Consider the following 15,733-nt stretch of genomic DNA (forward strand, 5'->3'; position numbering starts at 1 on the left):
AGTGTAACTGAGTGTGGCTGAGTGTGTCTGAGTGTGCTGAGTGTGGCTGAGTGTGGCTGAGTGTGCTGAGTGTGACTGAGTGTAACTGAGTGTGACTGAGTGTGACTGAGTGTGACTGAGTGTGGCTGAGTGTGACTGAGTGTGCTGAGTGTGACTGAGTGTAACTGAGTGTGACCGAGTGTGACTGAGTGTGGCTGAGTGTGCTGAGTGTGACTGAGTGTGACTGAGTGTGGCTGAGTGTGCTGAGTGTGACTGAGTGTGGCTGAGTGTAACTGAGTGTAACTGATTGTGCTGAGTGTGACTGAGTGTGCTGAGTGTGACTGAGTGTGCTGAATGTGACTGAGTGTGACTGAGTGTAACTGAGTGTGACTGAGTGTAACTGAGTGTGACAGAGTGTGACTGAGTGTGGCTGAGTGTGCTGAGTGTGACTGAGTGTGGCTGAGTGTGACTGAGTGTGGCTGAGTGTAACTGAGTGTGCTGAGTGTGACTGAGTGTGACTGAGTGTGACTGAGTGTGCTGAGTGTAACTGAGTGTGGCTGAGTGTGCTGAGTGTGACTGAGTGTGGCTGAGTGTAACTGAGTGTGGCTGAGTGTAACTGAGTGTGGCTGAGTGTGGCTGAGTGTGACTGAGTGTGACTGAGTGTGGCTGAGTGTGGTTGAGTGTGGCTGAGTGTGCGCGTGTGCTGAGTGTGACTGAGTGTGCGCGTGTGGCTGAGTGTGCTGAGTGTGGCTGAGTGTGACTGGGTATGACTGGTTGTGGCTGAGTGTGACTGAGTGTGACTGAGTGTGGCTGAGTGTGACTGAGTGTGTCTGAGAGTGCGCGTGTGACTGAGTGTGGCTGAGTGTGACTGAGAGTGCGCGTGTGACTGAGTGTGGCTGAGTGTGACTGAGTGTGACTGAGTGTGTGAGTGTGACTGAGTGTGACTGAGTTTGCTGAGTGTGGCTGAGTGTGGCTGAGTGTGGCTGAGTGTGACTGAGTGTGGCTGAGTGTAACTGAGTGGGCTGAGTGTGGCTGAGTGTGACTGAGTGTGGCTGAGTGTGGCTGAGTGTGGCTGAGTGTGACTGAGTGTGGCTGAGTGTAACTGAGTGTGGCTGAGTGTGACTGAGTGTAACTGAGTGTGCTGAGTGTGACTGAGTGTGGCTGAGTGTAACTGAGTGTGACTGAGTGTGGCTGAGTGTGACTGAGTGTAACTGAGTGTGCTGAGTGTGACTGAGTGTAACTGAGTGTGCTGAGTGTGACTGAGTGTGGCTGAGTGTGTGAGTGTGACTGAGTGTGCTGAGTGTGGCTGAGTGTGGCTGAGTGTGGCTGAGTGTGACTGAGTGTGGCTGAGTGTGCTGAGTGTGACTGAATGTGGCTGAGTGTGGCTGAGTGTGACTGAGTGTTACTGAGTGTAACTGAGTGGGCTGAGTGTGGCTGAGTGTAACTGAGTGTGACTGAGTGTGGCTGAGTGTGGCTGAGTGTGACTGAGTGTGCTGAGTGTGACTGAGTGTGCTGAGTGTGGCTGAGTGTGACTGAGTGTGACTGAGTGTGGCTGAGTGGGCTGAGTGTGGCTGAGTGTAACTGAGTGTGACTGAGTGTGGCTGAGTGTGGCTGAGTGTGACTGAGTGTGGCTGAGTGTGACTGAGTGTGACTGAGTGTGGCTGAGTGTAACTGAGTGTGACTGAGTGTGGCTGAGTGTGGCTGAGTGTGACTGAGTGTGCTGAGTGTGACTGAGTGTGGCTGAGTGTGGCTGAGTGTGGCTGAGTGTGACTGAGTGTGGCTGAGTGTGCTGAGTGTGACTGAATGTGGCTGAGTGTGGCTGAGTGTGACTGAGTGTGACTGAGTGTAACTGAGTGTGCTGAGTGTGACTGAGTGTGGCTGAGTGTAACTGAGTGTGGCTGAGTGTGACTGAGTGTAACTGAGTGTGCTGAGTGTGACTGAATGTGGCTGAGTGTGGCTGAGTGTGACTGAGTGTTACTGAGTGTAACTGAGTGGGCTGAGTGTGGCTGAGTGTAACTGAGTGTGACTGAGTGTGGCTGAGTGTGGCTGAGTGTGACTGAGTGTGCTGAGTGTGACTGAGTGTGCTGAGTGTGGCTGAGTGTGACTGAGTGTGACTGAGTGTGGCTGAGTGTAACTGAGTGTGACTGAGTGTGGCTGAGTGTGGCTGAGTGTGACTGAGTGTGCTGAGTGTGACTGAGTGTGCTGAGTGTGACTGAGTGTAACTGAGTGTGACTGAGTGTGACTGAGTGTGGCTGAGTGTGACTGAGTGTGCTGAGTGTGACTGAGTGTGGCTGAGTGTGGCTGAGTGTGCTGAGTGTGACTGAGTGTGCTGAGTGTGACTGAGTGTGCAGAGTGTGCAGAGTGTGGCTGAGTGTGACTGAGTGTAACTGAGTGTGCTGAGTGTGACTGAGTGTGGCTGAGTGTGACTGAGTGTGCTGAGTGTGGCTGAGTGTGGCTGAGTGTGACTGAGTGTGCTGAGTGTGACTGAGTGTGGCTGAGTGTGCTGAGTGTGACTGAGTATGACTGAGTGTGTCTGAGTGTGGCGGAGTGTGACTGAGTGTGACTGAGTGTGCTGAGTGTGCTGAGTGCGTCTGAGTGTGACTGAGTGTGCTGAGTGTGACTGAGTGTGGCTGAGTGTGCTGAGTGTGCTGAGTGTGACTGAGTGTGGCTGAGTGTGGCTGAGTGTGGCTGAGTGTGCTGAGTGTGGCTGAGTGTGGCTGAGTGTGACTGAGTGTGCTGAGTGTGACTGAGTGTGGCTGAGTGTGTCTGAGTGTGACTGAGTGTGCTGAGTGTGACTGAGTGTGACTGAGTGTGCTGAGTGTGGCTGAGTGTGGCTGAGTGTGACTGAGTGTGGCTCAGTGTGGCTGAGTGTGCTGAGTGTGGCTGAGTGTGGTTGAGTGTGGCTGAGTGTGGCTGAGTGTGCGCGTGTGCTGAGTGTGACTGAGTGTGCGCGTGTGGCTGAGTGTGGCTGAGTGTGACTGAGAGTGCGCGTGTGACTGAGTGTGGCTGAGTGTGACTGAGTGTGACTGAGTGTGCTGAGTGTGACTGAGTGTAACTGAGTGTGCTGAGTGTGACTGAGTGTGGCTGAGTGTGACTGAGTGTGGCTGAGTGTGCTGAGTGTGGCTGAGTGTGGCTGAGTGTGACTGAGTGTGCTGAGTGTGCTGAGTGTGACTGAGTGTGGCTGAGTGTGTCTGAGTGTGACTGAGTGTGCTGAGTGTGACTGAGTGTGACTGAGTGTGCTGAGTGTGGCTGAGTGTGGCTGAGTGTGACTGAGTGTGACTGAGTGTGACTGAGTGTGGCTGAGTGTGCTGAGTGTGACTGAGTGTAACTGAGTGTGGCTGAGTGTGCTGAGTGTGACTGAGTGTGGCTGAGTGTAACTGAGTGTGGCTGAGTGTGGCTGAGTGTGGCTGAGTGTGACTGAGTGTGGCTGAGTGTGACTGAGTGTGACTGAGTGTGTCTGAGTCTGACTGAGTGTGACTGAGTGTGTCTGAGTGTGTGTGTGTGACTGAGTGTGCCGAGTGTGGCTTAGTGTGTGCGTGTGACTGAGTGTGTTGAGTGTGACTGAGTGTGGCTGAGTGTGTGCATGTGACTGAGTGTGACTGAGTGTGACTGAGTGTGTCTGAGTGTGCTGAGTGTCGCTGAGTGTGACTGAGTGTGGCTGAGTGTGTGCATGTGACTGAGTGTGGATGAGTGTGCTGAGTGTGACTGAGTGTGTCTGAGTGTGCGCGTGTGGCTGAGTGTGACTGAGTGTGGCTGAGTGTGACTGAGTGTGTCTGAGTGTGACTGAGTGTGACTGAGTGTGGCTGAGTGTGTGCATGTGACTGAGTGTGGATGAGTGTGGCTGAGTGTGACTGAGTGTGGCTGAGTGTGACTAAGTGTGGCTGAGTGTGACTGAGTGTGCTAAGTGTGTGCGTGCGGCTGAGTGTGTGCGTGTGACTGAGTGTGTCTGAGTGTACTGAGTGTGACTGAGTGTGTTGAGTGTGGCTGAGTGTGTCTGAGTGTGTGCGTGTGGCTGAGTGTGCTGAGTGTGACTGAGTGTGACTGAGTGTGGCTGAGTGTGCTGAGTGTGCTGAGTGTCGCTGAGTGTGACTGAGTGTGACTGAGTGTGACTGAGTGTGCGCGTGTGGCTGAGTGTGTCTGAGTGTGACTGAGTGTGCTGAGTGTGCTGAGTGTGCTGAGTGTGGCTGAGTGTGCTGAGTGTGGCTGAGTGTGGCTGAGTGTGGCTGAGTGTGGCTGAGTGTGACTGAGTGTGCTGAGTGTGACTGAGTGTGCTGAGTGTGACTGAGTGTGCTGAGTGTGCGCGTGTGGCTGAGTGTGTCTGAGTGTGACTGAGTGTGTCTGAGTGTGCTGAGTGTGACTGAGTGTGACTGAGTGTGCTGAGTGTGACTGAGTGTGACTGAGTGTGCTAAGTGTGACTGAGTGTGCGCGTGTGGCTGAGTGTGTCTGAGTGTGCTGAGTGTGACTGAGTGTGACTGAGTGTGTCTGAGTGTGCTGAGTGTGCTGAGTGTGACTGAGTGTGCTGAGTGTGGCTGAGTGTGCTGAGTGTGCTGAGTGTGACTGAGTGTGCTGAGTGTGCTGAGTGTGACTGAGTGTGCTGAGTGTGCTGAGTGTGTCTGAGTGTGCTGAGTGTGACTGAGTGTGCTGAGTGTGTCTGAGTGTGCTGAGTGTGACTGAGTGTGCGCGTGTGTCTGAGTGTGCTGAGTGTGTCTGAGTGTGACTGAGTGTCGCTGAGTGTGCTGAGTGTGACTGAGTGTGCTGAGTGTGACTGAGTGTGTCTGAGTGTGCGCGTGTGTCTGAGTGTGCTGAGTGTGTCTGAGTGTGCTGAGTGTGTCTGAGTGTGTCTGAGTGTGCTGAGTGTGGCTGAGTGTCGCTGAGTGTGCTGAGTGTGACTGAGTGTGCTGAGTGTGACTGAGTGTGTCTGAGTGTGCGCGTGTGACTGAGTGTGGCTGAGTGTGGCTGAGTGTGTCTGAGTGTGGCTGAGTGTGACTGAGTGTGCTGAGTGTGGCTGAGTGTGACTGAGTGTGCTGAGTGTGCTGAGTGTGGCTGAGTGTGGCTGAGTGTGACTGAGTGTGCTGAGTGTGGCTGAGTGTGCTGAGTGTGTCTGAGTGTGGCTGAGTGTGACTGAGTGTGTCTGAGTGTGTCTGAGTGTGCTGAGTGTGTCTGAGTGTGTCTGAGTGTGACTGAGTGTGTCTGAGTGTGACTGAGTGTGCTGAGTGTGGCTGAGTGTGACTGAGTGTGTCTGAGTGTGTCTGAGTGTGCTGAGTGTGCTGAGTTACTGAGTGTGACTGAGTGTGCTGAGTGTGACTGAGTGTGTCTGAGTGTGTCTGAGTGTGCTGAGTGTGACTGAGTGTGTCTGAGTGTGCTGAGTGTGACTGAGTGTGTCTGAGTGTGACTGAGTGTGACTGAGTGTGACTGAGTGTGTCTGAGTGTGTCTGAGTGTGTCGAGTGTGTCTGAGTGTGTCTGAGTGTGACTGAGTGTGTCTGAGTGTGTCTGAGTGTGCTGAGTGTGTCTGAGTGTGTCTGAGTGTGACTGAGTGTGACTGAGTGTGTCTGAGTGTGCTGAGTGTGACTGAGTGTGTCTGAGTGTGTCTGAGTGTGCTGAGTGTGTCTGAGTGTGCTGAGTGTGCTGAGTGTGCTGAGTGTGACTGAGTGTGCTGAGTGTGACTGAGTGTGTCTGAGTGTGACTGAGTGTGCTGAGTGTGCTGAGTGTGGCTGAGTGTGCTGAGTGTGACTGAGTGTGACTGAGTGTGCTGAGTGTGACTGAGTGTGACTGAGTGTGTCTGAGTGTGCTGAGTGTGGCTGAGTGTGCTGAGTGTGCTGAGTGTGTCTGAGTGTGCTGAGTGTGGCTGAGTGTGGCTGAGTGTGTCTGAGTGTGACTGAGTGTGTCTGAGTGTGCTGAGTGTGTCTGAGTGTGGCTGAGTGTGACTGAGTGTGTCTGAGTGTGCTGAGTGTGGCTGAGTGTGGCTGAGTGTGTGCGTGTGACGAATGTGAGTGAGTGTGTGAGTGTGACTGAGTGTGACGAATGTGAGTGAGTGTGTGAGTGTGACTGAGTGTGTGAGGACTCCAGGACTGCCCCCACACGGGCTCACTGCAGCTCCTTACCTGGGCGGTGATTTGGATTGGCTGTGACAGTGTTAGCGGTCCTGCCTGCTGGTGGCTGCTGGAGTGCTGCGGGTCGAGGGCAGAGTGCTGGGATGCTGCCGCCGCCGCATTAGACTGTTGGACGGCAGCCGCCAGCAGCTGGGCCTGGGCCTGCTGGAGGAGGAGCTGCTGCTGGGCTGGTAACAGAGCTGTGAGCTGTGGGGGGGCGGGGAGGGGAGGGGGGGGAGGGAGGTCGATGAGAGGGAGGGTGAGGAAAGGGGAGGGAGGGTGAGGAAAGGGGAGGGATGGTGAGAGCAGGTGTGATGAGGGACAGAGAGTGAGGGGAGGGAAGGTGAGGGGAGATAGGGATTGTAAGGGGAGGTGTGATGTGGGGAGGTGTGATAAGGGAGGGAGGATGAGGAGAGATGTGATGAGGGAGGGAGGGTGAGGAGAGATGTGATGAGGGAGGAGGGTGAGGAGAGATGTGATGAGGGAGGAGGGTGAGGGGAGGTGTGATGAGGGAGGAGGGTGAGGGGAGGTGTGATGAGGGAGGAGGGTGAGGGGAGGTGTGATGAGGGAGGAGGGTGAGGGAAGGTGTGATGAGGGAGGAGGGTGAGGGGAGGTGTGATGAGGGAGGAGGGTGAGGGGAGGTGTGATGAGGGAGGAGGGTGAGGGGAGGTGTGATGAGGGAGGAGGGTGAGGGGAGGTGTGATGAGGGAGGAGGGTGAGGGGAGGTGTGATGAGGGAGGAGGGTGAGGGGAGGTGTGATGAGGGAGGAGGGTGAGGGGAGGTGTGATGAGGGAGAGAGGGTGAGGAGAGATGTGATGAGGGAGGAGTGTGAGGGGAGGTGTGATGAAGGAGGAGGGTGAGGGGAGGTGTGATGAGGGAGGAGGGTGAGGGGAGGTGTGATGAGGGAGAAAGGTGAGGGGAGGTGTGATGAGGGAGGAGGGTGAGGGGAGGTGTGATGAGGGAGGAGGGTCAGGGAGGTGTGATGAGGGAGGAGGGTGAGGGGAGGTGTGATGAGGGAGGAGGGTGAGGGGAGGTGTGATGAGGGAGGAGGGTGAGGGGAGGTGTGATGAGGGAGGAGGGTGAGGGGAGGTGTGATCAGGGAGGAGGGTGAGGGGAGGTGTGATGAGCGGGTAGTGTATGTGCAGTGAGAGATGGAATGGGGTGTAAATGAGTGGAGTACAGTTCAGTGAGACAGTGGGAGAAAAAAGGAGAGAAAGACAAAGTTTAGATAACAAAGACAGCACATTGATTTGTCAGCCGCCCCTAACCCCTGCTATCACCTTCTCTCTGACTCTTTCCAACCCTGGGAGTTCTGTAACGGTCCACACACTGGGCGCACAGGGGAAGGAAAGGACTTACTTAGCATCCCTGGATAAGATTGACCGCCAATCACTGAGGCCTAAACTTACCCACTGTCCCCAGCACCCAATCACTGATTACCCACTGTCCCAGCACCCAATCACTGATTACACTCACTGTCCCAGCGCCCAATCACTGATCACCCACTGTCCCCAGCACCCAATCACTGATCACACCCACTGTCCCAGCGCCCAATCACTGATCACCCACTGTCCCAGCACCCAATCACTGATCACCCACTGTCCCTGCACCCAATCACTGATCACCCACTGCACCCAATCACTGATTACACACTGTCGCAGCACCCAATCACTGATCACCCACTGTCTCTGCACCCAATCACTGATCACCCACTGTCCCTGCACCCAATCACTGATCACCCACTGTCCCAGCACCCAATCACTGATCACCCACTGTCCCAGCACCCAATCACTGACCACCCACTGTCCCTGCACCCAATCACTGATCACCCACTGTCCCAGCACCCAATCACTGATCACCCACTGTCCCAGCACCCAATCACTGATTACACTCACAGTCCCCAGCACCCAATCACTGCTCACCCACTGTCCCCAGCACCCAATCACTGATTACACCCACTGAGCCCAGCACCCAATCACTGATCACCCCTGTCCCTGCGCCCAATCACTGATCAGCCACTGTCCCCAGCACACAATCACTGATTACACTCACTGTCCCAGCACCCAATCACTGATCACCCACTATCCCTGCGCCCATTCACTGATCACTCACTGTTCCTGCGCCCAATCACTGATCACTCCTGTCCCCAGCACCCAATCACTGATTGCACTCACTGTCCAAGCAGCCAATCACTGATTACACTCACTGTCCCCAGCACCCAATCACTGATCACCCCCTGTCCCAGCACCCAATCACTGATCACCCACTGTCCCCAGCACCCAACCACTGATCACACCCACTGTCCCAGCGCCCAATCACTGATCACCCCTGTCCCTGCGCCCAATCACTGATTACACTCAGTGTCCCCAGCACCCAATCACTGATCACCCCCTGTCCCAGCACCCAATCACTGATTACACTCACTGTCCCCAGCAACCAATCACTGATCACACCCACTGTCCCAGCACCCAATCACTGATCACCCACTGTCCCTGCACCCAATCACTGATCACCCACTGTCGTTGCACCCAATCACTGATCACCCACTGTCCCTGCACCCAATCACTGATCACCCACCGTCCCCTGCACATAATCACTGATCACCCACTGTCCCCAGCACCCAATCACTGATCACCCACTGTCCCCAGCAACCAATCACTGATCACACCCACTGTCTCAGCACCCAATCACTGGTCACCCACTGTCCCTGCGCCCAATCACTGATCACCCACTGTCCCAGCACCCAATCACTGATCACCCACTGTACCTGCACCCAATCACTGATCACCCACTGTCCCTGCACCCAATCACTGATCACCCACTGTCCCAGCATCCAATCACTGATCACTCACTGTCTCTGCACCCAATCACTGATCACCCACTGTCGCAGCATCCAATCACTGATCACCCACTGTCCCTGCACCCAATCACTGATCACCCCTGTCCCTGCGCCCAATCACTGATTACACGCACTATCCCAGCGCCCAATCACTGATCACCACTGTCCCTGCGCCCAATCACTGATCACCCACTGTCCCAGCACCCAATCACTGATCACCCACTGTCCCTGCACCCAATCACTGATCACCCACTGTCCCCAGCACCCAATCACTGATTACACTCACTGTCCTGGCACCCAATCACTGATCACCCACTGTCCCAGCACCCAATCACTGATCACCCACTGTCCCTGAACCCAATCACTGATTACACTCACTGTCCCCACCCCAGCCACCAATCACTGATCACACCCACTGTCCCAGCACCCAATCACTGATCACCCACTGTCCCAGCACCCAATCACTGATCACCCACTGTCCCAGCACCCAATCACTGATCACCCACTGTCCCTGCACCCAATCACTGATCACCCACTGTCCCAGCATCCAATCACTGATCACTCACTGTCTCTGCACCCAATCACTGATCACCCACTGTCCCAGCATCCAATCACTGATCACCCCTGTCCCTGCGTCCAATCACTGATTACACGCACTGTCCCAGCGCCCAATCACTGATCACCACTGTCCCTGCACCCAATCACTGATTGCACTCACTGTCCCAGCACCCAGTCACTGATCACCCACTGTCCCTGCGTCCAATCACTGATCACCCACTGTCCCCTGCACATAATCACTGATCACCCACTGTCCCAGCACCCAATCACTGATCACCCACTGTCCCTGCACCCAATCACTGATCACCCACTGTCCCTGCATCCAATCACTGATCACACCCACTGTCCCAGCGCCCAATCACTGATCACCCACTGTCCCAGCACACAATCACTGATTACACTCACTATCCCAGCACCCAATCACTGATCACACCCACTGTCCCAGCGCCCAATCACTGATCACCCACTGTCCCCAGCACCCAATCACTGATCACACCCACTGTCCCAGCGCCCAATCACTGATCACCCACTGTCCCCAGCACCCAATCACTGATTACACCCACTAAGCCCAGCACCCAATCACTGATCACCCCTGTCCCCGCGCCCAATCACTGATCACCCACTGTCCCCAGCACACAATCACTGATTACACTCACTGTCCCAGCACCCAATCACTGATCACCCACTATCCCTGCGCCCATTCACTGATCACTCACTGTTCCTGCGCCCAATCACTGATCACTCCTGTCCCCAGCACCCAATCACTGATTACACCCACTGTCCAAGCAGCCAATCACTGATTACACTCACTGTCCCCAGCACCCAATCACTGATCACCCCCTGTCCCAGCACCCAATCACTGATCACCCCCTGCCCCAGCACCCAATCACTGATTACACTCACTGTCCCCAGCAACCAATCACTGATCACACCCACTGTCCCAGCAACCAATCACTGATCACCCACTGTCCCTGCGCCCAATCACTGCTCACCCACTGTCCCCAGCACCCAACCACTGATCACACCCACTGTCCCAGCGCCCAATCACTGATCACCCCTGTCCCTGCGCCCAATCACTGATTACACTCACTGTCCCCAGCAACCAATCACTGATCACACCCACTGTCCCTGCACCCAATCACTGATCACCCACTGTCCCAGCACCCAATCACTGATCACCCACTGTCGCAGCATCCAATCACTGATCACCCACTGTCGTTGCACCCAATCACTGATCACCCACTGTCCCTGCACCCAATCACTGATCACCCACTGTCCCAGCACCCAATCACTGATCACCCACTGTCCCCAGCACCCAATCACTGATCACACCCACTGTCTCAGCACCCAATCACTGATCACCCACTGTCCCTGCGCCCAATCACTGATCACCCACTGTCCCAGCACCCAATCACTGATCACCCACTGTCCCTGCACCCAATCACTGATCACCCACTGTCCCTGCATCCAATCACTGATCACCCACTGTCCCAGCATCCAATCACTGATCACTCACTGTCTCTGCACCCAATCACTGATCACCCACTGTCGCAGCATCCAATCACTGATCACCCACTGTCCCTGCACCCAATCACTGATCACCCCTGTCCCTGTGCCCAATCACTGATTACACGCACTGTCCCAGCGCCCAATCACTGATCACCACTGTCCCTGCGCCCAATCACTGATCACCCACTGTCCCAGCATCCAATCACTGATCACCCACTGTCCCTGCACCCAATCACTGATCACCCACTGTCCCTGCACCCAATCACTGATCACCCACTGTCCCAGCACCCAATCACTGATCACCCACTGTCCCTGCACCCAATCACTGATCACCCACTGTCCCCAGCACCCAATCACTGATTACACTCACTGTCCTGGCACCCAATCACTGATCACCCACTGTCCCAGCACCCAATCACTGATCACCCACTGTCCCTGCACCCAATCACTGATCACCCACTGTCCCAGCATCCAATCACTGATCACTCACTGTCTCTGCACCCAATCACTGATCGCCCACTGTCCCAGCATCCAATCACTGATCACCCACTGTCCCTGCACCCAATCACTGATCACCCCTGTCCCTGCGCCCAATCACTGATTACACGCACTGTCCCAGCGCCCAATCACTGATCACCACTGTCCCTGCGCCCAATCACTGATTACACTCACTGTCCCAGCAGCCAATCACTGATTACACTCACTGTCTCCAGCACCCAATCACTGATCACCCACTGTCCCAGCACCCAATCACTGATCACCCACTGTCCCCAGAACCCAATCACTGATCACACCCACTGTCCCAGCGCCCAATCACTGATCACCCCTGTCCCTGCGCCCAATCACTGATTACACTCACTGTTCCCAGCACCCAATCACTGATCACCCACTGTCCCCTGCACCCAATCACTGATCACCCACTGTCCCTGCACCCAATCACTGATTACACTCACTGTCCCCAGCACCCAATCACTGATTACACTCACTGTCCCCAGCACTCAATCACTGATCACCCACTGTCCCCTGCACCCAATCACTGATTGCACTCACTGTCCCAGCACCCAGTCACTGATCACCCACTGTCCCAGCACCCAATCACTGATCACCCACTGTCCCTGCACCCAATCACTGATCACCCACTGTCCCTGCACCCAATCACTGATCACTCACTGTTCCTGCGCCCAATCACTGATCACTCCTGTCCCCAGCACCCAATCACTGATTACACTCACTGTCCAAGCAGCCAATCACTGATTACACTCAGTGTCCCCAGCACCCAATCACTGATCACCCCCTGTCCCAGCACCCAATCACTGATTACACTCACTGTCCCCAGCAACCAATCACTGATCACACCCACTGTCCCAGCAACCAATCACTGATCACCCACTGTCCCTGCGCCCAATCACTGATCACCCACTGTCCCCAGCACCCAACCACTGATCACACCCACTGTCCCAGCGCCCAATCACTGATCACCCCTGTCCCTGCGCCCAATCACTGATTACACTCACTGTCCCCAGCAACCAATCACTGATCACACCCACTGTCCCTGCACCCAATCACTGATCACCCACTGTCCCTGCACCCAATCACTGATCACCCACTGTCCCAGCACCCAATCACTGATCACCCACTGTCGCAGCATCCAATCACTGATCACCCACTGTCGTTGCACCCAATCACTGATCACCCACTGTCCCTGCACCCAATCACTGATCACCCACTTTCCCAGCACCCAATCACTGATCACCCACTGTCCCCAGCACCCAATCACTGATCACCCACTCTCCCCAGCAACCAATCACTGATCACACCCACTGTCTCAGCACCCAATCACTGATCACCCACTGTCCCTGCGCCCAGTCACTGATCACCCACTGTCCCAGCACCCAATCACTGATCACCCACTGTCCCTGCACCCAATCACTGATCACCCACTGTCCCTGCACCCAATCACTGATCACCCACTGTCCCAGCATCCAATCACTGATCACTCACTGTCTCTGCACCCAATCACTGATCACCCACTGTCGCAGCATCCAATCACTGATCACCCACTGTCCCTGCACCCAATCACTGATCACCCCTGTCCCTGTGCCCAATCACTGATTACACGCACTGTCCCAGCGCCCAATCACTGATCACCACTGTCCCTGCGCCCAATCACTGATCACCCACTGTCCCAGCATCCAATCACTGATCACCCACTGTCCCTGCACCCAATCACTGATCACCCACTGTCCCTGCACCCAATCACTGATCACCCACTGTCCCAGCACCCAATCACTGATCACCCACTGTCCCTGCACCCAATCACTGATCACCCACTGTCCCCAGCACCCAATCACTGATTACACTCACTGTCCTGGCACCCAATCACTGATCACCCACTGTCCCTGCACCCAATCACTGATTACACTCACTGTCCCCAGCAACCAATCACTGATCACACCCACTGTCCCAGCACCCAATCACTGATCACCCACTGTCCCAGCACCCAATCACTGATCACCCACTGTCCCAGCACCCAATCACTGATCACCCACTGTCCCTGCACCCAATCACTGATCACCCACTGTCCCAGCATCCAATCACTGATCACTCACTGTCTCTGCACCCAATCACTGATCGCCCACTGTCCCAGCATCCAATCACTGATCACCCACAGTCCCTGCACCCAATCACTGATCACCCCTGTCCCTGCGCCCAATCACTGATTACACGCACTGTCCCAGCGCCCAATCACTGATCACCACTGTCCCTGCGCCCAATCACTGATTACACTCACTGTCCCAGCAGCCAATCACTGATTACACTCACTGTCTCCAGCACCCAATCACTGATCACCCACTGTCCCCTGCACCCAATCACTGATCACCCACTGTCCCTGCACCCAATCACTGATTACACTCACTGTCCCCAGCACCCAATCACTGATTACACTCACTGTCCCCAGCACCCAATCACTGATCACCCACTGTCCCCTGCACCCAATCACTGATTGCACTCACTGTCCCAGCACCCAGTCACTGATCACCCACTGTCCCAGCACCCAATCACTGATCACCCACTGTCTCTGCACCCAATCACTGATCACCCACTGTCCCCTGCACCCAATCACTGATTGCACTCACTGTCCCAGCACCCAGTCACTGATCACCCACTGTCCCTGCGTCCAATCACTGATCACCCACTGTCCCTGCACCCAATCACTGATCACCCACTGTCCCAGCATCCAATCACTGATCACCCACTGTCCCAGCATCCAATCACTGATCACCCACTGTCCCCTGCACATAATCACTGATCACCCACTGTCCCAGCACCCAATCACTGATCACCCACTGTCCCCAGCACCCAATCACTGATCACACCCACTGTCCCTGCACCAAATCACTGATCACCCACTGTCCCCTGCACATAATCACTGATCACCCACTGTCCCCTGCACCCAATCACTGATCATCCCCACTGTCTCTGCACCTAATCACGATCCAGTGTAAATGATGCGGGAAGATCACGGTCGGGCCAGATGTTAATGGAGACATGATAGGCCAGGACCTGTCCAATGTTCTGCCTCTATTGAAAGGCCTTAATGCTTCCTCCAACCAACCTACTAACCCATCATCTTAAACACCTCAAATCCATATTTTTGCACACTGCAACATTTTCAAACCCCTCTAACTACCCCTGAAACCCCTCTACCTCACCTTTGACATGACTGACCACTCCATCCTCCTCCAATCCCTCTCCATCATCGTCCAGCTCGGTGGGACTGCACTCGCATTCTTATCTAATCGTAGCCAGAAAATCTCCTGCAGTGGCTTCTCTTCCCACTCCCGCATCATTTCCTCTGGTTTCCCCCAAGGATCTATCCATGGCCTCCTCTTATTTCTTGTCTATATGCTGCCCCTTGGCAACATCATCTGAAAACATGTTGTCAGTTTCCACACGTACGCTGACGACATCCAGCTCTACCTCTCCATCACTGCTCTCCACCCATGCTTGGTATCTAAGTTGTCAGATTGCTTGTCCGTCATCCAGCAGAAATTTTCTCCAATAAAATATTGGGAAGACCGAAGCCATTATCTTTGGTCCCCGCCACAAACTGCGTTCTCGAACCACAGACTCCATCCCGCTCCCTAGCATCTATCTGAGGGTGAAGACTGTTCCCAACCTGGGTGTCATATTTGACTCTGAAATGAGTTTCCGGCCACATATTGGCGGCAGAACTAAAACCGCCTATTTCCACCTCCATAACATCGCCTGTCTCTGTCCTTGCCTCAGCTCATCTGCTGCTGAAACCCTCATCCCTGCATTTGTTACCTCCAGACTTGACTATTCCGACTCACTCCTGGCTGGCCTCCCACATTCTACCCGACGTAAAGTTGAGATCTTCCAAAACTCAGCAACCCGTGTCCTAACTCGCGCGAAGTCCCGCTCGCCCATCACCCCCTGTGCTCACTGCCCCGTGTCCTAACTCACACCAAGTCCCGCTCACCCATCACCCCCTGTGCTCACTGCCCCGTGTCCTAACTCGCACTGAGTCCCGCTCACCCATCACTCCCTGTGCTCACTGACCCGTGTCCTAACTCGCACCGAGTCCCGCTCACCCATCACTCCCTGTGCTCACTGACCCGTGTCCTAACTCGCACCGAGTCCCGCTCACCCATCACTCCCTGTGCTCACTGCCCCGTGTCCTAACTCGCACCAAGTCCCACTCACCCATCACTCCCTGTGCTCACTGCCCCGTGT

At 54.9% G+C, this 15,733-nt stretch overlaps 1 protein-coding gene across 1 annotated transcript in view; it reads right to left on the minus strand.

Moving 5' to 3' along the window:
• LOC139250291 (POU domain, class 2, transcription factor 2-like) overlaps nucleotides 1-15,733 on the minus strand; it is a 108,433-nt gene that overhangs the window by 85,620 nt on the left and 7,080 nt on the right. The window contains exon 3 of the mRNA XM_070872780.1: nucleotides 6,082-6,276. Coding sequence (XP_070728881.1) covers nucleotides 6,082-6,276 — 195 coding nt within the window. The remainder of the gene's footprint in view (nucleotides 1-6,081; nucleotides 6,277-15,733) is intronic.

This window comes from Pristiophorus japonicus, unplaced genomic scaffold (assembly GCF_044704955.1).
Source record: "Pristiophorus japonicus isolate sPriJap1 unplaced genomic scaffold, sPriJap1.hap1 HAP1_SCAFFOLD_366, whole genome shotgun sequence".
NCBI lineage: Eukaryota > Metazoa > Chordata > Chondrichthyes > Pristiophoridae > Pristiophorus > Pristiophorus japonicus.